Source organism: Pezoporus flaviventris, unplaced genomic scaffold, assembly GCF_033815535.1.
Source record: "Pezoporus flaviventris isolate CSIRO_AGI_PZ_B2104156 unplaced genomic scaffold, CSIRO_AGI_Pfla_v1 ptg000176l, whole genome shotgun sequence".
NCBI lineage: Eukaryota > Metazoa > Chordata > Aves > Psittaciformes > Psittacidae > Pezoporus > Pezoporus flaviventris.
In genome coordinates, this window is record NW_026892724.1 from 349,488 (window position 1) to 370,318 (window position 20,831).

The following is a 20,831-nucleotide window of genomic DNA, read 5'->3' on the forward strand; positions in this document are numbered from 1 at the left end:
TGGAGAAGCCCAGTGGGGATCTGTTTGGGGTGATGTACCTCATCCATGGCTTATATTCCCCTCCCTGGGGTACAGGAGGGGGTGATGTTGGATTCTCCGATGTCTATTGGAGTTGAGCACTGCCAGTGGGGATTCCCATGAGGATGCTCTGATTCCATCCCAAACAGGCAGGCTGGGGAGGGGGATGCTCAGGCATTCCCTATCCGGGGGGAGGGACCTGCAGAGCAAAGGAAACACCACTTCAGGTTTGAAAAGCACCAAAACCCACGACAGGAAACCCAGATTGTACCAGTGCAGATGGGAGTGGAAACAGCTCTCGAGCTGCTCGCTCTGCCTTTCCCCTTACTCCAGATACAGCTGCATTACTGGGGGTCAATGGGGCTGAGGTAAAGCATCTTCTCCCCCCATGTTTTTCCGGGGCCGGGGGGGGTGATGATGTTCCACGCGATGCTGTGGGATGCAGCTCTGCATCCTGGGGGTGGATGGTACCAAGGGCTTGTGTTGGGGATGCTGCAGGCAGCACAGGGTGGTGGCTGTGATGAGTTGTAACGGCCTCTGCATGCACCAAGGCAAAGCCACATCCTGCAGTGGGGCAGGGATTTGGGGGGGGGGGGGGGTAAAAGGGGAGGGACTTAGGGGAGGAAACATCAACCCCCTTCCCTTGTGCCTCAGTTTCCCTTCTCTGCACCACACCAGGGCTGCAGCACCCACATCTATGGGGCGGGGGCGGGGGGGGGGATGGGGTGAAGGTTTTGTGGGTCTGGGTGCCCCTGGTCCCCCCCCGGCAGGATATGGTGGGAGGTGCTTTGCTTGTCACTCTCTGAGTCACCCCATGTCCCCACACCTGCAGCTTCCGCACCCCCCCAGCCCCATCCTCACCCTCCTTCAGCAGGGATGGGAGCAGTGGTAGGGAGAGGGGGTAAAGCACCCAAGCTATGGGTGCCCCCATCCTCATGGACCCCCCCATGGCCTTTATGGGTATGGGGGGGGGGGGCTGTGTGGCACAATGGTCTCACCCCATGGCCTCATTTGGGTAACAGGGGTGTGATGCTTCACACCCCCCCCCCCCCATCAGTGGGGGTGCCCTAAGGGTCAGGGAGGGGGGAATAAGCCCCTTCCCAGGGATATGGGGCAGCCTTGAGAACGGCAACGGGAGCAGGGGGAGGAAGCACCGGGAAGGGGGGGGGGTGCGGCTGCTCCCGGCTCCCCCAGATGTGCCCCTGAGATAGGGCGGCAGGAAACAGCTGCAGGGATTCCTGGTGCTGGGAATGTCGGTGCCGCCTCCCCCCGCCCGTGGCCGGGTACCAGCCGGGGGGGATGCTCTGGGTATCCCGGCTCCGCGGCGTGGGATGCTCCGTCCCTGCCTCGGGCACAGGGGCCGAGGGGGTGTCCCCAGGGATAATCCCCTGCACAAACAGCTCCACATTCCCAAGGGATGGATCCCGTCTCCTAGTGACAGGGCGTGGGGCGGGGAGGACACGGGGACACGACTCACTGCCCCTTTATGGGTGCTCGCTCCCAGCCATGATGCTCCTCGGTTTTCCATAGTTTTCCCCACATTCCATGCACATCCAGCCCCGTTCATGGCCTGGCTCTTGTGCTATGTCCCTGTGGTGGGTGAAGGGGTAAACTGAGGCACGGGGCTGTCCTCATCGTGTTGCTCATACACATCCACGGCAGCTCCCATTTATCCCAAAGCACCACCCAGTGTGGGATATCCCACAGCTACCGAAGCTCCCCGCATGGATACGGCCCTGGGGACGAGATGGGAAGGAGATTCCCAAGCTGGTTTAGGAAGCCAGAATCCCTTTTTCCCCTTGAGCATCCGTCCAGCACCAAAACTCCCTTGGATCCCCGCCATCCCGTCCCACCCCATGCCAGTGCCCGGGCTGCTTGCTTCGCTTGAGGCATGTCCCAGGCTCAATGACTTAAAGCAGTCTCTCCATAGATCCGAGCCAGCCGGGTCTCCCGGCTTCCAAAGGATCCCGAGGGGCTCCAGAGATCCCGGGGGAGGAGGGACTTCTATCCCGGCAGCGGATCCAGATGATCCCTTGAGGCAGAGCCTTTCCCTTTGTCTCTGTTCCTCCCTTCTCCCGTCCAACACTTCCAAGCCTCCGGCTTCCCCCCCCCCGCCCCTAAACGTTCTGTCCCCCCCCCCCCCCCCCCGGGACCCCCACGCTCGCCCTCCCTGCCCCATAGCAGCCGAGGCTGACTCCGGCTCTTCCCACCCCGTCCTTCACATCCTGCCACCTGAACCGGCTTATTGAAGGGAACAAACCCATCCATCAAACCAAACCCAAGCCCTAAGGGAAGTGGGGGGGAGCTGCTTTTGCCCCCCCCCCCCCCCCCCGCCGTCCCCTTCCCGATCCATGGGGATCTCCACAGGTGGGCGAATTAACGGGAAAGGGGAAAAGGTTGTGGGGAGCGATAAGGGGGGACGGGACGGGACACGGTCACCCCTCCATGGGAGGTTATGGGGAGGCTTTGCAGCGGTTTAGGGGTGCCCCAGCTCCTGCTCCTCCCCTGCCCCGTTTGAGCTCCAATACAAAACCCTGCTCGCTGTGAAACCACCGCGCTCCGCGGCATTCCCGCTCCATTCCCCCGCCTCCTTTCCCCTCCTCCGTGCCAAGAAACCCGCTCCCCCCATTCCCAGGACACCCCAAACCTGGCGCCAGCTGCGGGGCTGCACCCCAAAAGCGTGGGGATGGGACCCACAACTGGGGGCCACGCGGGGATAACCCCGTCCGGCCGCACACCGGGGGGACCCCGCGATCGCACCGGACACCCCCGGCTCTGGGAGTGGGGTCTATGGGGCGGCGTGGCCGTGTATGGGGGGTGCGGGGTGTGTGATGATGATGATGATGATGAAGAGGAGGAGGAGGGGGGGAGGAAGGTTGCCTTGGCCACGCAGCGCTGTGTGAATGCATGACGTGCGCAGCGCTGGCGCCAGGCTGTCTGGGGCCGGGAGTTAGATCAACACAGCTGGAGGGCCCGGGCCACAGCTGGGCAAAGGCAGCGGGGCCCCCCCCCGTGTCCCCCCCCCATAGGGGCCTGTGGGAACCGCCGCCAACAAAACCCCCCGGCAAACAAAAGCACCCCCCAACAGCCCCCCCCCCCTCCCCCCCGCTTCCCATGGGAAATGGGGGGCTGGGGAAGTGGGGGGGACATGGGAATGAGGGAGGCGGCTGGAGGCTGGGGCTGGGGGGGGGGGGCTTTAACCGAGTTTTTTTCGGGGGGGCAAATTGTTTTTAAATGTTTTGTGGGTATTTTTTATTTAACCTAAATTTTTTTTTATTTTTTTTTTTTAATTTTTCCCCTTTTTCCCCTAATTTGAATCCATTTCAACCCATTAACTTTTCACTCCTGGATCGTTACTGGATGCTGCTTGGGGCAGGCAGGGGGGGGAAGCAGGGGCGGATTGTAAAGGAGGGAACCGACCACCCCCACCCCCTCCCAGCCCCCCAAACTGGGATGTGGGGCAGATGTGGGGTAAATCACTGCAGTAGGAAGGTGCGATTTGGTGTCATCCCCCCCCCCCCCGCACCCCCATTACCGGGACCCCCCGTGTGGAACATCCCCCCCTAATCAACCCCCTTGCATTCCTCAGCTGGGTGTCACCCCCCCGGGACCCCTCCATGTGCCCCATTGGGGACTGGCCACCCCATATTGCTCCAGTGTGGGGCAGCGTTCAGAGGGGGGGTGCTCGCCTTCATCCCCCCTCCATCCCTTGGACTAAAAGCACCCCCTGGCCTATAAATCTCTCCCCCCCCCTTTTCCAACCACCCAGCCCCAAACCCCTGCAGGCCTCTCGCAGTCGCTGACCTAAATCTGGTTTCTCCATCGTAACCTCCGTTTTACCGCAATTAATTTTTTTCTGCTGGTCACAAGATAATTCCTGACGCCAGGAAGTCTGGAGGTCAGATGAGAAGCGGATTGAGGAACAGGGCGGCACTAATTTCCCTACAATATAGCCCGGTCAAACCCCTTCGTTTAGGGAAAGGAAAGGAGGGAGGGAACCCCCCCACGGTCCTGCCTAAAACCAGGGGGGGGATTCACTGCCATGGGGGGTTTGGGGGGACGCACACTGGGATTGGGGTATCCAAAGTGTTTAGGGGGGGGAATGCCCCCATGGGAGAGCGCTGGTTGTGTGTGTGAGACCCGCGTGGTCGCGGGTGTGTGTCCCCCTCATAAGGGTCATTTTGGAAGGGGGGGCGGTGTCTGTCGCCTCATTGCGATGCAAAGGTGGGGTTTAATGAGTTATTTGCATATAAGGGGCGTGGTTTAGGGTCATTTACGTAGAGGGGGCGGGACCATATGGGCCGCCTATATAAGAGGCGGCGTGGGGCTGCCCCCTCCCCAGTGCGGGTCCCAAGGCTCCGTTATCCCAAGCTTTAGCGGTCCGGTGTTTCGAGGTGCCGGTGCCTGGAGGTCCCAGCAGAGCCCCTGCAGCTTCAGCATCCCCGGGCCCCTTCTCCATCCTCCTGCTTCTCCTGCACCATGAAAGCCATCAGCCCGGTGCGGTCCGTCCGGAGCTGCTACGAAGCCGTTTGCTGCCTCTCGGAGCAGAGCTTGGCGATCGCCCGGGGGAACAGCAACAAGAGCCCGGCCCTGGAGGAGCCCATGAGCTTGCTGTACGATATGAACGATTGTTATTCCAAGCTGCGGGAGCTGGTGCCGGGAATCCCGCAGGGCAGCAAGGTGAGCCAGGTGGAGATCCTCCAGCATGTCATCGACTACATCTTCGATCTCCAGATCGTGCTGGAGGAGGGAGGCAAGAGCCGAGACCCCTCTTCTGAGGCCACCCTGCTCTCCTTGAAGGTAAGGGATGCTTCGGGGTGGGATGGGGGGAAGGAAAGGGAATGGATGCGGTGGGAATAGGGGGACGCGTGGGTACCGCACTCTGAGCCTTCCCCCCGCTCTCCGCAGGCGGCCGAGCTCGCTTCCGAACTCTGCTCCAAAGACGAGAGGAGTTTGTGTCACTAACGGCTCCTCCGGCAGGTGAGTGACACCCCCCCCCCGCTGCATCCCAAACCCCCTTCAGCATCCCGATGGATTCACCCCAGTAGCGATGCAACGCGCCCCGACCCCCCCAAACCCCACTTCCCACAGCACGGATTCAAGGTTTAAATTGTCTGTTCTGTTCCCCCCCTCCTTTTTCTTCTCTTCCCCCCTCCGTGCCAACCAGCAAACAGCAGCGAGCGGCGGTTCCTGGTTCCTTATCAGCCGGAGGTAAATAGCAGCTTCCTCCGTGGCGCCGGGCTGTCTGCGCCCTACCGGCCCCGGGGGGAGCGCCTGGGCCCGGCCCCCCCTTCTCTCCACCACCAGCGCAGCATCCCGGCTTCAAGCAGGACCCTCGGACCCCAAAGCGAGCTACTTTAATAGACTGATGAAGAAGCGGTTGTCTGTATATTTTTGGATGATAGCAACGAGTCCTTTATATAAGAAGGTGTTTAATGGGATGGGGAGGGGGAGGAATTCGGGGGGGGGTTCGGGGGGGGGCACATCCTTGAGTATGAACCCAAGTCTTTGGGGCCGTGGCCTCGTGTATTGTGGAGCTCTATACTAGAGTATAACGTTTTTGTACCTTTTGTGCAGGAAGGTGAGTTTCTGCGGACGTGCCTTGTATTTGCCTTTATCGGACTTTTTATAAAAGTTACCGTTTTTGACAGAATAAAAGCGTTTTGGATGCGTGTTTCTGGGTTGGGGGGTGGGACACCCCCCCCCCCCCTTCCCTAACTTCTAGGGTTACAATAGGAATCTTCTTCATTATGGAATAGCTTTGAAATGTCAGCTCAGGTATGGGAGGAATTAACCCTAGGCTGCTCTCTCCCGGCCCGAGCTGGCTGCCAGCTATTTTGGGTGCTGCTTCTGCTTATCTGATAGGGAAGAAGTGAAGCTGCTGAGCCCCGGGGACCATCTGGAGGTGTAGCTGCAAACAGGGGAGGGGGGGGGGGAGATGCTTTTCCAAGGGTTTCCCGTTCTTCCCCGTTTAAAAAGGGGCTGGATTTGCGCTGAGAGTTTCTGGGCTCTCCTCAGGGTTGCTTTAAGCCTTGCCATGACCTGGGTGGCATCCAGAGCCCTTCCCCTCGGTGTCTAAGGGGGAGCAGCACCCCAGGGAAGGGGTGTTGGGAACAGGAATGCCTTTCCCTCCCCTAGGATTCCTGCTGTGTTTTCCCTTTGGCTCTGGAGCAGATGTGACCAGTGGCCGGCTGGGCTGCAGCACAGCTGGGCCGGATCCTGCTCCGCAGGGAAGGTGCTGGGGTTAAGTTACATTCCCCACACCTGTAGCACCATCTTTATCCTTTCTGCTGAGCTCTGGGTTTGCTGCTCTGGGTCCTCACCCCATGGCATCGGGATGTGCTGGGGCTGCAGGATGGGAGGAGGAAGGAGGCAGGAGGGGTGCTGGGGCACGGGGTGTTGCAACCCTTCCTCCATGGGCACTGGCTTCAGCCTCCATCCCCGTGACAGCCAGCACCCACCAAGCACCCTTTGTGGGCATTCCCACGGGGAAAAGCAGTGTGGGGGGCATCTGGAAAGCACCAAAGGGACCTTAAACCCCTGAGAACATCCCTGCCTCCCCAAGGGCAGGTTATCCCTTGGCACCCATGGATGGGGTGGGATGGGCTATTCCTGGCGCAGCAGGAACTGGAAACCACCACTTCTGGGAACTGAGCTCTGTTGTCTAATGGCTAAACCCAAGGTTTTGCCATCTCCATCGGCTTTTAGCTTGGGAGGAGAAGCGGGGGGCGGGGGTGAGGGTCTCCCATGCTGACCCCTGTGTCATGGTCCTCAGTGCTGATGGACCAAAGGGATTTAATTGGGATGGGTGGGAAAAGCCCCCCCCGGAATGAGACAGGAGATGGGGTTGGGTCTCAGTAGCTGTAAAACTGGGCTCCCTGCAGTGTGAGCACCCCGAGTCTGGATGGGTCCCCTGATGAGCCCTGTTTGAGGCTGGGGTTACTGGGCAAAGTCGGACAAGCCCCTGGGGCTGCAGAGATGGGGGTCCTGTCCCCATGGGGGATGTCTCCCAGGAAGATGGACCCCTGCGCCTTGCCTGCAACAGCCGCCAGACCATTCCCAAGCCCTGGGGAGGGCGCAAACCTTGCTTGGCCCCTTGGATAGCTGTGGGGTGGGAGGGGTGCTCAAGCCTTGCCTGGACCCCCAGCCTGCTCCCTGTGACAACACTGACGCTTTCCTTGGGAACCCTTAATTTAAACGAAATAGATCCCAAAAGACATAAAAAGGGGAAAAAATCCAAACCCCACAACTAAAAGTGGGTGCTGCTGCCCTGCCGGGGCGGGGGGGGTTCACTTTGTGGGGTAGAGTTAGTGCAAGAAACACCCCCACTTCCCCCCATATCCGAGCGGTGCTCATCCCAGCTCCATCGCACGGGTGCCAAAGGGAGGATGAGGAGCGCAGTAACTAACCGGGGGGGGGTGAAGGCCGGTCGTGCCCCAGCCGCGGTGCCGGTGGCCGGGCCGGGCCGGCTTCAATCGCCTCTTGGCAAGAGGCTGAGTCTGATGCAATCGGCCGCGGTTCCCCACCTGTATTTGCCATTGTGTGCCCGGAGCTGTTTGCAGGTGTTTGCTGGCGCCGCGCTGTCTGAGCCGCACTTCCCTCCTCCTCCTCCTCCTCCTCCTCCTGCTCCTGCTCCTGCTCCCGCTGCCTGCCCCGGCCAAGCCCGGCCCCCCCCGATCCCAGCTCCCGGCTCCCCGCCAGCCGCGGCGGATGCGGCGCTCGCACACGCGTGGGACCGGGCGCGCTTGTGTGTGCGGTGTGCGCGGCCACGCGTGACCGTGCTCCTACACACGTGTTTAGCGTGTGCGTGCAGGCGCTTGGGCACGCGTGCATGCTCTGGCAGGCACATGTGCACCCGCAACAAGGCGGCAGCGGCACGTGTGCTCCTCAGAGCATGGCAACATGCGCATGGGCTGCGGCACATGTGTGCCTTGCGGCAGGAGCACAGGCATGCGCATGTGCACGCATGCATAGACATGCATGTGCATGTACACGCACACGCATCCACACGCGCCTGCATGCGCACGCATGCACGCCCCAGCCCAGCCAACATGGACATGCATGCATGTGCATGCACACATACGTTTATGCACACACACTTACACATGCTTATACACACGTGCACACCCCGACCCAGCCAACAGGGACACGCATCCACATGCACACACACATACACATGCTTAAACACACACATGTACGCCCCAACCCAGCCAACAGGGACACGATTCCACATGCATGCACACACACGTGTACACATGAACACACACATACACATGCTTACACACACGTGTACACCCCGACCCAGCCAACAGGGACACGCATCCACATGCATGCACACACACATACACATGCTTACACACACGTGTACACCCCGACCCAGCCAACAGGGACATGCATCCACATGCATGCACACACATGTGCACACATGCACACACACGTACACATGCTTACACACACATGCACACTCTGACCCAGCCAACAGGGACACGCATCCCCATGCATGCACACACACATACACATGCACACACACACATGTGCACACTCTGACCCAGCCAACAGGGACACACATCCACATGCACACACACGTGTACACATGCACACACACGTACACATGCTTACACACATGTACACCCCAACCCAGCCAACAGGGACACGCATCCCCATGCATGCACACACGCGTGTACACATGTACACACACATACACATGCTTACACACATGTGCACAATCTGACCCAGCCAACAGGGACACGCATCCACATGCACACACATGTGTAGACATGCACACACACGTACACATGGTTACACACACATGGACACCCCTACCCAGCCAACAGGGACATGCATCCACATGCATGCACACACATGTGTACACATGCACACACACGTACACATGCTTACACACACATGCACACTCTGACCCAGCCAACGGGGACACGCATCCCCATGCATGCACACACACATACACATGCACACACACATGTGCACACTCTGACCCAGCCAACAGGGACACGCATCCCCATGCATGCACACACACGTGTACACATGCACACACACGTACACATGGTTACACACACATGCACACCCCGACCCAGCCAACAGGGACACGCATCCCCATGCATGCACACACACGTGTACACATGCACACACACATACACATGCTTACACACACGTGCACACTGACCCAGCCAATAGGGACACGATTCCACATACATGCACACACACATACACATACTTACACACACATGAACACTCTGACCCAGCCAACAGGGACACGCATCCACATGCATGCGCACACACGTGTACACATGCGCACACACGTACACATGCTTACACACATGTACACCCCAACCCAGCCAACAGGGACACGCATCCCCATGCATGCACACACGCGTGTACACATGTACACACACATACACATGCTTACACATATGTGCACACTCTGACCCAGCCAACAGGGACACGCATCCACATGCACACACATGTGTAGACATGCACACACACGTACACATGGTTACACACACATGGACACCCCTACCCAGCCAACAGGGACATGCATCCACATGCATGCACACACATGTGTACACATGCACACACACGTACACATGCTTACACACACATGCACACTCTGACCCAGCCAACGGGGACACGCATCCCCATGCATGCACACACACATACACATGCACACACACATGTGCACACTCTGACCCAGCCAACAGGGACACGCATCCCCATGCATGCACACACACGTGTACACATGCACACACACATACACATGCTTACACACACGTGCACACTCTGACCCAGCCAATAGGGACACGATTCCACATACATGCACACATACATACACATACTTACACACACATGCACACTCTGACCCAGCCAACAGGGACACGCATCCACATGCATGCACACACACGTGTACACATGCACACACACATACACATGCTTACACACACGTGCACACTGACCCAGCCAATAGGGACACGATTCCACATACATGCACACACACATACACATACTTACACACACATGCACACTCTGACCCAGCCAACAGGGACACGCATCCACATGCATGCACACACACGTGTACACATGTACACACACGTACACATGCTTACACACACATGCACACCCCGACCCAGCCAACAGGGGCACACATCCACGTGCATGCACGCACACGTGTACACATGGACGCACATGCACACACCAATCCAGCCAACACGAACACGCATCCGCATCCACACTCCGTTCCCCCGTCCCTCTGTCCCTCCTCCATCTCCCTGCCCTCCCCCGTGCCCCTCCATCCCCGCACCTCTGCATCCCCCTCCCCTCCATCCACCCCATGGACCGCCCTGCGCCGGGCCCGCAGTGCCTGGGCCGGGGCGGGGGGGCGGAGGGGAGCAGGACCCGCAGCCGCGGCTCGCTGCTGCCGCCTGCAGGGCAGAGGAGGAAGAGCCCGGCTCAGGCCGAGCCTCCTCGACGCCGCAAGGCCGCTTCCAGCGCCTCCTAAAATCCCATCTCAGTCTCCCCTCGGGCAGGTTCAAGCCATTCCCCTTGGCCTGTCCCTACAGGCCCTTGCCCAAAGCCCCTCTCCAGGTTTCCTGTAGGGGATGGTCCTTTCCCAGCACACTGGTCCATCCCACCTCGGTGCAGGCTTGGAGATGCTGGAGGACGGTTTTGAGCACCCAGCACCGATGTTGAGGAGCTTGGCCAGGCCCTGCTCATGCTGTGTAGCCCCAGTGCTGGGAGTCGGGGGATGCTGAGCATCCTTTGCAGTGTGGGGAAGGTGCCAGCATCCCCATCTCTGTCTCCATGAAGATCTTGGTGCCGAAACGCATCAATGGGTGAAGTGGAGGAGACTGGAAGTGAAGGTTTTCCAGCAGTTTGAAGCTGGTCATAGCAGAGATCTGCACTTTGAAGGCCAGGATTTCCATCTGCAGCAGGGCTGGACTCTGGGTTTGGCTTCTTTGATGGCAAGGATTGGTCCTTACGTGCAAGCAGTGGATGAGGAGATGCAGCCAACATGGCTGTTAATCCTTTGAGAGAGAGAGAGGGGAGACTGAGATGAGCTCTTAGGCAGAAGCTCTTCCCTGGGAGGGTGCTGAGGCGCTGGCACAGGGTGCCCAGAGAAGCTGTGGCTGCCCCATCCCTGGCAGTGCTCAAGGCCAGGCTGGACACAGGGGCTTGGAGCAAGCTGCTCTAGTGGAAGGGGTCCCTGCCCATGGCAGGGGTTGGAACTGGAGGAGCTTTAAGGTCCCTTCCAACCCAAAGCATTGGCACTGATTTAACCACCCTGCTGGGTACGGCCTTGTCTTTGTCCGTTGCAATGGAGGCAGCAACAGCCTTCTCCCTGTAGGGGGAAGGATGAAGGTCTGGCTGCGTTGGGTTGCCAAGTCCATGTGCTCCTGGCACAGGGATGCGGAGCCCAGCCGCGCGCTGGCTTCACTGCTGCCAGGCTCTTTGTTCCGCCTCAGAGCCCTTGCGCGGTGGGAGGCCTGGATCAGAGGCTCCTGGTGTCCTCCCCCAAGCTGGGGGGGAACGTGGGGGTCTGGTGCCCATCCTCATCCACAGCAGAGGCCACGGTGTCCGTCTGTGTTTGCACGGAAGTCCATCTCTGCACCCCAACATCCCCAATCCCAGACCTGGGCACGAAGCTGCCTTGTCCAGAGAGGAGAACATTGAAGGGGAAAGAACGGATGGGGGGCAGCCAGGTGATGGGGAGGAATGAGGGACTCCTCAGCAGGAATCAACTGCGGCTCATCCATCAGGGGCTCTGGTGGCCTTCTACTGGTCCCAGTAAGTCTTGGAATTGCCCTCTCCCAGGGATTCACCCTTGCCTTGGGTCTTTCTGCCACTGCTGCACCCCAAAACACTCTGTGGACTCAACTGGGGGCCCTTCGCCCCCTTTTCCTCCCTCCCCTTTGCCACTAAGATGCACTCCAAGGGCACGGTGGCTGCGGCTGGGCTGGTGGGTTGGAGTCACCCCTCTGAGGTCCCTGCACCCCCAAACAGGGGGATTGCTGTCAGACGGCTTCACGCTGGCGCACCCCAAAATCGTTCACCTCCTAGATAGATGCATCCCCCCCCCGCCTCATTGGGAATGGGGTGGGGGAGATGGGAATGGGTGTGTGGGAGCCCCCTTAGCTTGGGGTGGGGGCTTTAATAGGTAATTAATAATAAATGAATCCCAGTCCCGATCCCAAACCCAGTGACCCTCATTCCAGGCGCCCCCTCCCCTAGGAGCAGGTGGTCCCCAATAAGCCACGCCCCCTATTTTGCATACAGCCCCCCCCCTTCTCCCGAAGCGCGGCCCCTTTAAGGCCCCTCCCGGCGCCGCTGCCTACGGCGGGGAAGGGGAGGGAGAGGGAGGCGTGGCGTCACTGCCGCCAGCCAATCAGCGCGCGGCGTTTTCCGCGGGAAATCCGAATTTCGCGGGACGCCGTTTGGCGCTTAAAAAAAAACCAGCCCGAAAAACCGGAAAAAATAGAAAAAAATAAAAAAACCGCCCCCAAACCGGAGCTATCGGGGGGAAGGGGGGGGGGGGGCAGCGCCCGAGGCGGGGCCCAGCGCAAGGGGAGGTTCTGGGGCTAAACCCGGTTTTGGGCGCTTCTCTGCGGGGTTCTTCCCTCCCCAAAATGAGGTGGTGACCCCCCCACAGCCCCCTCGCCGGGGGGTGCTCCTGCCCCCTCCTTCCCCCGGGCGGAGGCTGCTCGGGAGGACTTTGAATGCTGCGGCTCCCCAGGGGAGTGTCCCCCGCCGCGGGGAGGGGGGGCCCCATCCTCCTGCCCCCCCCTCCTCCTCCTCCTCCTCATCAGCACCGGCACCACCCGAAGGAGGTCATGTCTGTGATGGGCTCCTCCGGGCGGGGGGGGCCCAGCCTGCGCACCCCCCCGCTACCCGCCGGCTGCCTCACCCAGCTCTACGCTCATGCCAGCGGCCCCGCTCCTCGGGGGGGGGCTCTTTATGCCACCCCCCAGAGCCCCCAGCTCAGGACCCTGCGCTCGGCTTCGGCGGGACGGCTGCAGGTAAGGAGTCTGCACCCATCCCCTCCTCGGGCACGGCTTGGGGGGGCTCCGTGCAGGGCTGGGGGACCGCAGCGCACACAGTGCCATCCCCTTCCTGATCCTGAAGCTTCCATTCGGGTCTGCGCCCCTTGGAGGTGTCGCTTTGGGGATGGGAGGTTTGGAATCGGAAGGGGCAGTGAAATGGTTCATAGGCTTCTCCACTTCCCTTTGCCGCTGTGTGCCTGCGGAGCTGGCTCCCGGCTTCCGCTTTTCACTCTTTGGAGGCCTTTTTCCTCCTCTTTCTGGCTTGGCAAACCTCTTCCCACCTTAGCGGGGGAGGCACCGTTCCTGCTCTATGGGGCTGTGACCCCCAGGGTGGAACACGGGGTTTGGGGCTGGGACCCAGAGACATGGTGGGGACAAGGGGTGGTTCAGCGCCACCGCCCAAGCTCGGTTCCTGCTGCGGTTACAGCAGGGCTTGCAATGCCTTTGTTTTTCTGGGGGGGGGGAGAAGGGGTTTGAAGCAATCCTCATCCTCCACGGGGCACCCCAAGGCTTTGAAGCAGGGGGATGTGGGTTGGCATGGGCAAGGGGCCTGCCTGTGTCCCTGTCACCCAGCCCACTGCCTCCAAACAGGGAAACTGAGGCACAAGTGGGGCACTGGGGCAGTGTCCGGTATTGGGGTGCACGGGTGGCTCTGCCCTTCCCATCCCATCCCTCCTCCTGAAGGGTCCCCGCTGGCAGCTGGCATTTAATTCCCACCCACCGCGTCCAGCCCGGGCGCGCATCCAGCCCTCACTGTGAGCCTCTGTTCTCCCAGGTCCTGGGGGGGAGCCCAGACCCCACTCCCTCCGGCTGAGGGGGTTTTAAGGCTTCATTGATGGATTGATTCCCCCTTTTCCCTGGGCCATGGCCACTGCTGTGGACAGGGGGTGGCTTTGCTCCCCACTTTGTGCCATGGCTGGGGCTGGTTGCGCTCCTGTAAGTCCTGTCCCGGGGGGGCTCTGGAGCCACCTGTCTCCTCTCCACCCTCTTTGTCCATGTGTCCTCTTTGCCCAGCATCTCACATCTGAGCCATGTGGGATGCTGCATCCTGCGCTGTTGGTTAAGGAGACACCTGCCCCTTCCCCTAAAAGCACCCTAAAACCTCAGGGTCCCGTTTCCATGCATCCCTGTGGAGCTGGTTTTGGGCTCTTTCGCATCACCATCATAATCACCATCACATAGCCAGGAGATGCTCAGAGTGTTCTGCCCACAACTGTGCCCTGAATGGGGATCTGTGGGGCTCATGTGACACCTGGAGGGCATCCCCCCCACTGCCTTACAAGTGGTGGCCCCATCCCATTCCCTGATGCTGTTATCCCATTCCCAGCCCCACACCCCATTTATGACACAACCTTTGTGTGCAGATCCCAGGCAAGCATTATAATAAGCGTTTCCTCCCCATTCCCGAGCAGGGTAATTGCTGCCACTCCCGTCTCCCTGCTGGATTTGTGCTGGATAACTGAGCTGGGCCGGCTGGAGGGAGCCCATCACCCTGTGTCTGGCCATGGGGAACAGGGATGGCTTGTTCCTCATCTCATGTATATTTCCCCTCTGATTTGAGGGTCCTGGAGCGGGTCAATGTGTTCACCCCCATGAGCAATGAGTGTCCTGCAGAGATTTTAGCATGTGCCAACCCCATCCTCACTATTTTCCATGGCCATATGGGGTCCCTGTACGGGTTGTGGGGTCTTTATAGGGGTTGCAGGATCTTGGAGGGCTCAACGCTGTGAAGGACCCAGCAAAGTCCCTGCCTCCTCCATGCTGGAATAAAGATGTTCAGAGTCCGCTGTGGTTTCGGTTTGAGCTGGCAGCGCTGAGCTAAGAGCGCCCTGTGGGTGCTGGGCTGCAGTTCTGCTGCGGTGACCCATGGTGATCCCATCCCCTCCGTGATTCCATCAAGGGTGCTCCTGCCTGGGCAGGAGTGGGGGGCCTGGGGGTGCAGGGTTGGGATGGGTGTGAAGGTGGTGGCTGTTGTGTTGCCCTCAGAGGGGCTTTGACAGCCTCCAGCTCTACTCTGCCAGGGAATGTCTCCAACCATCCGTGCTGGGATGGGGATGGAGATACCGGATGCGTCTTGGAGCGGAGAGTGGTACCCGTGTACTGCCTTCCTCCCTGGCTCTGCACCAGAGCTCATCCTCCCTCCCCTGCCCACCATGGGACTGAAACCCCTCAAATCTGGGGGTTCCGCATCCTCCTATCCCTGCTGGCTCTCATCCATCCCAAAGGCTGCACTGGGGGGATCTGATTCAGGGGCCCCTTGTCATGAGCAGCATCCCTGGCACGGTGGCGTGATCCCAGGGTGCCCATCCCTGGGTGCTGCTGTGTTCCCCCCCCAGGGGGTGGCATTGGGGGGGCTGGCACAAAGGCAGGGCCTGTGCAAGCCTGGAGAAGGCAGCGGGTGCTGTTGGCAGCAGGAGCCCCCAGGAGGGACAGGGCTGCTCTGATGCTGGGGCTGGGTATAGCCCCCGGCACTGAGGGCTGTTGGCAGGCAGAGCTGGCGGGGGGCCCGGCTTCACCCCCTCCACCCCATTGCCTTCATCCCTTCCCCCCCCCTCCCCCCCGCGTCTGAGCCCCTTTTCTCTCCCCCAGCATTGTATTGGGGGTTCCCCCCACCTTGGGAAGCAGCACAAGGAGGGGGGTCCCCCCATGCCCTGGAGTGGGGGGGTCTTGGTCCTTCCCCCCCATCTGCTCTGGATCATCCTGAGCCCTGGCAGGGTGCTGGGAGCCCCTCGCTGTGCCCCACTCAGCTGTCGTGTGCCTAATCCTGCCCGGGGGGGGGGGGGGGGGGGTGTCTGGCAGCTGGGACACAGGAGAGACCCCCTTGTCCATTGTCCTTTGCTGTGCGTCTTGTCCCCCCCCCACTGAGCCCACCAGGCTCCCCCTGCCCCAATGCATGTGGGGTCCTCTTTTCCCCCCCTTCCTGTGCAATAGGGGTGGGAAACCACCTTTGGTGGCTGCGGTCCTGGGGGGGGGTGTAGGTGGCTGGGGGACACCAGGATTTGCTGTGGTTGTTTCCGTGCCTCAGTTTCCCCGCTGGCAATGGGAACGTGGGTGTGTGGAGAAGGAAGGGTTCGGGTGCCAGGAGAAGGAGGGGGGGGGAATGCAGGATGCTGCTCCCCCCATCCCAAATCGCTCTGGCAGATGCACGGGGTCTGGTCGGGGGCAGGTGGTTCCCATGCACTCAGCGTTAACCATTGGGGTGCCGGCAGCCAGGGGGAGGGCACAGGGCTGGCGATGGAGGCGAATTCCCTGGGGAAAACCGGCTCCGGGAGAGGGAGGGAGGGACCAGATTCCCACAGGAGCTTGAGCCCAGCCTGGCTCCCTGGAGGGGGCGGAAAACAGCCCCCGGCGCCTCTGCCCCCCCCCGAGGTGCCCAACCCTTCCCCACGCACTGGGGTGCGCTCCCGAGGGAGCCGCAGTCGGAGCCAGCGCCGGGACCATGCGGGATGTGCTGGGGGGGACCCTGTGGGACAGCCCGGCCTGGGAGCAGGTACTGGGGGGGGGGGGGTATGGGATGGGGCTATGGGAGCTGCTTGGTGTTCTGTGTGTGTGCCCCAAACCCCCCCCGCTCGTATTTAGGGGTCTGGTGTGGGGGGAATTTCCATGTGATTTGGTGACACCCCCCCTTTTCCCTGGGTCTCTCTGTCCCAGGTGATGCTTTGGGGGTGCCTTGGGGGTGATTTCCAGTTGCTGCTTAGCCCTGGCAAAGGGACAGTGTGTGTGTGAGATACCCCCCCCCTTGCCATGCCCCACTTCCCCTCCAGCTGAGTGCACATGTGTGGGGCACCCCATAGCAGCTGGGTGCCCTCAGCTGCCTCCAACCACGGCCAGAAATAAGGGAACAAAGGGGGGGGGGGGTGTGTGATGAAACCCCGCACCCCATCTGCCAGGGTGGGAGGGCAAGGATCCAGCCTTGGAGCTACCACGTTCCCAGGGCTTGTCCCTAAGGAGCTGTGCCAGGAACTGGGAGCAGGGGGAAATCCCCAGTGGCTGCCATGGGGGGAGCCGGGACCCCCCCATCTCCTCCCTCCCTGCTGGGTGCTGTGGGAACCCTTCCCACAATGGGTTTTGCAGCCGGATGAGCCCCTTGCAAGAAACCTCCCTTGGACTCCGCCACCTCCGGAGGTCCCTTCCAGCCCAGTCGATTCCCTTCCGTGCTTTCATCACAGGCTGCGGCACCCAGGGCTCACCCATGCCCCCGGGGGTGGCCGGGGGGGTGCCTGGCTCCATCCCAGTGTGGGCTTTTCTCTCCTGCTCCAGGCCAAGAGGAAGCTGGACCTGGAGGGCCCTGGATTCCGCACGCCCAAAGGGAAGGGCAGGACCTTGGCACAGGTCCCCAGCCCCAGGAGTAAGTGGTGCTGGGGGAGATGGGGCAGGGGGGAGCCTGGAGGGGGACAGAGCTGCTGCCGCATCCCCTTTAGCACCAGCCAAGGGGCTCTTTGGGCCGCTCCAGCTCACTGCCCCTGCACAGTGCTCCCCTGGGGGGGGCTGTGGCTGGGTTATTTCTCTCCCAGGGTTGGGTTGTGCAGCGCTCCCTGTCCCGAATGGGATTTCCCCTCCTTTCCCTGCAGCTCCCAAGTCTCCCGGGGAGAAAACGCGCTACGACACCTCCCTGGGGCTGCTCACCAAGAAGTTCATCCGCCTCCTGCACGAGTCCCCCGATGGCGTCGTGGACCTCAACCGAGCGGCCGAGGTGCTGGGGGTGCAGAAGCGCCGCATCTACGACATCACCAACGTGCTGGAGGGCATCCAGCTCATCCGCAAGAAGTCCAAGAACCACATCCAGTGGATGTAGGCGATGCCGTGGAGGCGGGCGCGGGATGGGATGGGATGGGATAAAGGGCGCAGGGGAGGTGGTTTGGGATGCGCCGCCACTCGGTGCCGTCTCTGTCCGCAGGGGGACGGGGATCTTTGAGGACACGGCGGTGATGCTGAGGCAGCAGGCGCTGCGGGGCGAGCTGGCCGAGCTGGCCAGGATGGAAAGGAGCCTGGACCAGGTCCTGCAGGACTGCAACCTGCAGCTCCGGGAGCTGACCGACAACGAAGCCAACCAGAGATATCCTTGCTGGATAGGGGCACAGGGCAGGGGGGGCAGCAGGAGGAGCTCCTTGTCCCCCGGGTGGCTTTCCCTGGGCTGGTGGGGGGGTGTTTGGAGGATGCTGCTGGGAGAGGGGATGAGCCATCCTGCTTGCAGCCGGTCCTTTTCCTATAGCCCATCCCTGTCCACGCTGGCCTATGTCACCTACCAGGACCTCCGTGCCATCAGCAGCTTCCAGGAGCAGACGGTGATTGCTGTGAAGGCTCCTCCGGAGACACAACTGGAGGTGCCGGACTTCAGTGAGGTGTGTGTGGGGCTGGGAGCTGTTTCCCCCCGTTGCAGCAGGGTCAGGGCCAGGCTGTGGGTGCATCTGCACCATAGAACCAAAGAATCATGGAATGGTTCAGGTTAGAAGGGGTCTTAAAGCTCATCTAGTGCCATGGGTAGGGACGCCTTCCACTAGAACAGGTTGCTTCAAGCTCCATCCAACCTGGCCTTGAATGCTGCCAGGGATGGGGCATTTACAGCTTCCTTAGGCAACCCATTCCAGTGACTCAGCACCCTCAACAGTAAGGAACTTCTTATCTCCAACCTGAAGTGCCCCTGTTTCAGTCTGAACCCATCACCCCTTGTCCTATCACTCTAGACCCTGATGAAGAGCCCCTTTCCAGCATCCTTGTAGCCCCTTCAGACACTGGAAGCTGCTCTGAGGTCTCCATGCAGCTTCTCTTCTTCAGGCTGAACAGCCCCGATGTTCTCAGCCTGGCTCCTATGGGAGCTGCTCCAGCCCCTGAGCATCCTCGTGGCCTCCTCTGGACTTGCTCCAACAGCTCCATGTATCTGGGGCATCCCAAGGGTGCAGCCCAGCATGGGCCTGGGTGGTTTTGGGGTGTCTCCATGGGGCTGTGTGACCCTGGGCTGGTCATTCAGGGGTTGCAGCGCTCTGCCTGGACCCCCTGCGTAGGTTGGGGCAGTGGGGTGGGATATGGGTGCCCTTCTGAGCCTTGCTCTGCCCCTCCAGGGTAACTTCCAGCTCCACCTGAAGAGCACCACCAGCCCCATTGAGGTGTACCTCTGCCCGGAGGAGATCCAGGAGGAGAGCCCCACCAAGGACCACAGCATCCCCTCCACTGCTGCCTCCCCATGGCACCACAGCAACCCCCTTTCCCTGCCAAATAGCCCTGGGCCAGCCCCACCACCCCCCACCTCCATTCCTCAGAGCTGGGGGGGGGCAGGAACCCCCTCCTCACCCCCATCTCTGCCTCTCTGTGTGCCGGGGGGGCCCAGCTCACTGCTGGAGGTGGAAGCTGGGCTCCTGGGCTCACCCCATCACCTCCTGCAGCAGACCGAGGACCAGCTGCCCTGCGCCTCCTCCACCTTGGACTCGGGACCCTTTGTCACCTTCTCGCCCCCCCTGGGGCAGGACGATTACCTCTGGGGGCTGGAGGGCGAGGGCGTCAGTGACCTCTTCGAGGCGTACGACCTGGGGGAGCTGCTGAAGCACTGAGCATGGGGGACATCCCCGCTGCCTCGCTCCTGCTCTGGTCGCTCGTGCGCTGAGCGCGCAGGGTCTCTGCGGGGCGGCTGGGCAGTGTGGGGTGGGTTGGGGCCATGAGGGTGGTGATGGGGCGCTCACGGTGGCCACCCTGGGTGGGTTTGCCCCGTGTTGGTCACCTCAGGGCTGCGGTTGTCGCCTCCAGGGATGTGGGAAGGACGCAGTCAGGTCCCATGGGGTGTCGGCGTTGATGCTCCCCACTATAAGCTCCCACCACTGTGGGTGCATGGGGTGGGTTAGGGTGGTAGAGAAACCCCTGCCCAGAATGAGCTGTCTGGGGGGGGGTGGTGGGGTGTTCATGGTTTGGGGCCACTCCCCACTTAGACTGGTTCTTTGGAATCATCATGGCTCATTCTGAGCTGTTTCCCACTCCATGGCTGGAAAACCCCTACTAAACCCCATGGAGAGGGGCTTGGGAAGCAGCGCGGGATGAGCCCCTGGACGTGGAGCAGGATATGACTTGGAGTTGTGCTGTTGTAAGATAGATGTACTTATTGCACTGTATTTATATGGGCCCCCCCTTGGCACGGCGCCGGTGGGGTTGGTTTGCAAGTGAGTGTACTGAAGTTTTCCTTCCTTTGGGTTGGTTCTGCTGTGGGTTGGCTCTCGGGTGCTGTGGGTGAGTGTGTTTTTGGCATGGGAAAATTTGTGGCATTTGATGTTTTCTGCCCGGGAGGGGATGAAATGAAATAAAAGAGACCTTTGGAGTTAGAAGGGGCTGTTTTAAGCAGCAAAATGCTGGAGGAGGGAGGTGTTGGGCTGGTTTTGCTCCTGTTTTTGGTGTAAAAAAAGCCTGTTTGGGGGCTTTTTAACTGGCCAGCCTGCTCTGGAGGAGCTGGTGGAGATGAGGTTGAGGTGAAGCTGTGACTGGAGTGAGGGAAACGGGTCTGACCTGCTGTGGGTCAGTGATTTCCAGCCCAAATCCGGTTGGGATGAGCCTTTGCCTGAGCTTGAGCCCCTTGAACCAGGAGCGTGGGAAAAGCCCCAGGGTTTGGGATGGGATGGGATGGGCTTGTGCACCGGGTTTGAGGGCTGGTTGGGTGGCTGCGTTGCAATCCAATCTCGGTGTGGCTGTGCCCATGGAGGATCCTTCCCCATGGGGCTGCACTGGGTTGCCAGCTCCTGCCCAGTCACGTTGTGACCGGGTGATGCCGGTGGTACCCAGCACTGG

At 60.7% G+C, this 20,831-nt stretch overlaps 2 protein-coding genes across 2 annotated transcripts; both read left to right on the plus strand.

Annotated features, from left to right (window-relative positions):
* The first annotated feature begins 4,335 nt into the window (after positions 1-4,335).
* Positions 4,336-5,663, plus strand: ID3 (inhibitor of DNA binding 3). The gene is made up of 3 exons (XM_061480223.1): positions 4,336-4,818; positions 4,927-4,998; positions 5,186-5,663. The coding sequence occupies exons 1-2, from the start codon at positions 4,498-4,500 to the stop codon at positions 4,981-4,983; spliced, it is 378 nt and encodes a 125-aa protein (XP_061336207.1). The 5' UTR covers positions 4,336-4,497; the 3' UTR covers positions 4,984-4,998; positions 5,186-5,663.
* Positions 5,664-12,626: 6,963 nt separating this feature from the next.
* On the plus strand, positions 12,627-19,686 carry E2F2 (E2F transcription factor 2). The gene is made up of 5 exons (XM_061480198.1): positions 12,627-13,043; positions 17,328-17,415; positions 17,639-17,858; positions 17,965-18,409; positions 19,127-19,686. The coding sequence occupies exons 1-5, from the start codon at positions 12,744-12,746 to the stop codon at positions 19,610-19,612; spliced, it is 1,539 nt and encodes a 512-aa protein (XP_061336182.1). The 5' UTR covers positions 12,627-12,743; the 3' UTR covers positions 19,613-19,686.
* Positions 19,687-20,831: the final 1,145 nt, after the last annotated feature.

Excerpts from the sequence above, each read along its gene's own strand:
- ID3 (XM_061480223.1), top strand. The coding sequence starts at position 4,498 with ATGAAAGCCATCAGCCCGGTGCGGTCCGTCCGGAGCTGCTACGAAGCC. Across the intron at positions 4,819-4,926 it reads CCACCCTGCTCTCCTTGAAG|GCGGCCGAGCTCGCTTCCGA; the intron begins GTAAGGGATGCT and ends CGCTCTCCGCAG.
- E2F2 (XM_061480198.1), top strand. The coding sequence starts at position 12,744 with ATGCTGCGGCTCCCCAGGGGAGTGTCCCCCGCCGCGGGGAGGGGGGGC. Across the intron at positions 13,044-17,327 it reads CTTCGGCGGGACGGCTGCAG|GCCAAGAGGAAGCTGGACCT; the intron begins GTAAGGAGTCTG and ends CTCCTGCTCCAG. Across the intron at positions 17,859-17,964 it reads AAGAACCACATCCAGTGGAT|GGGGACGGGGATCTTTGAGG; the intron begins GTAGGCGATGCC and ends CTCTGTCCGCAG.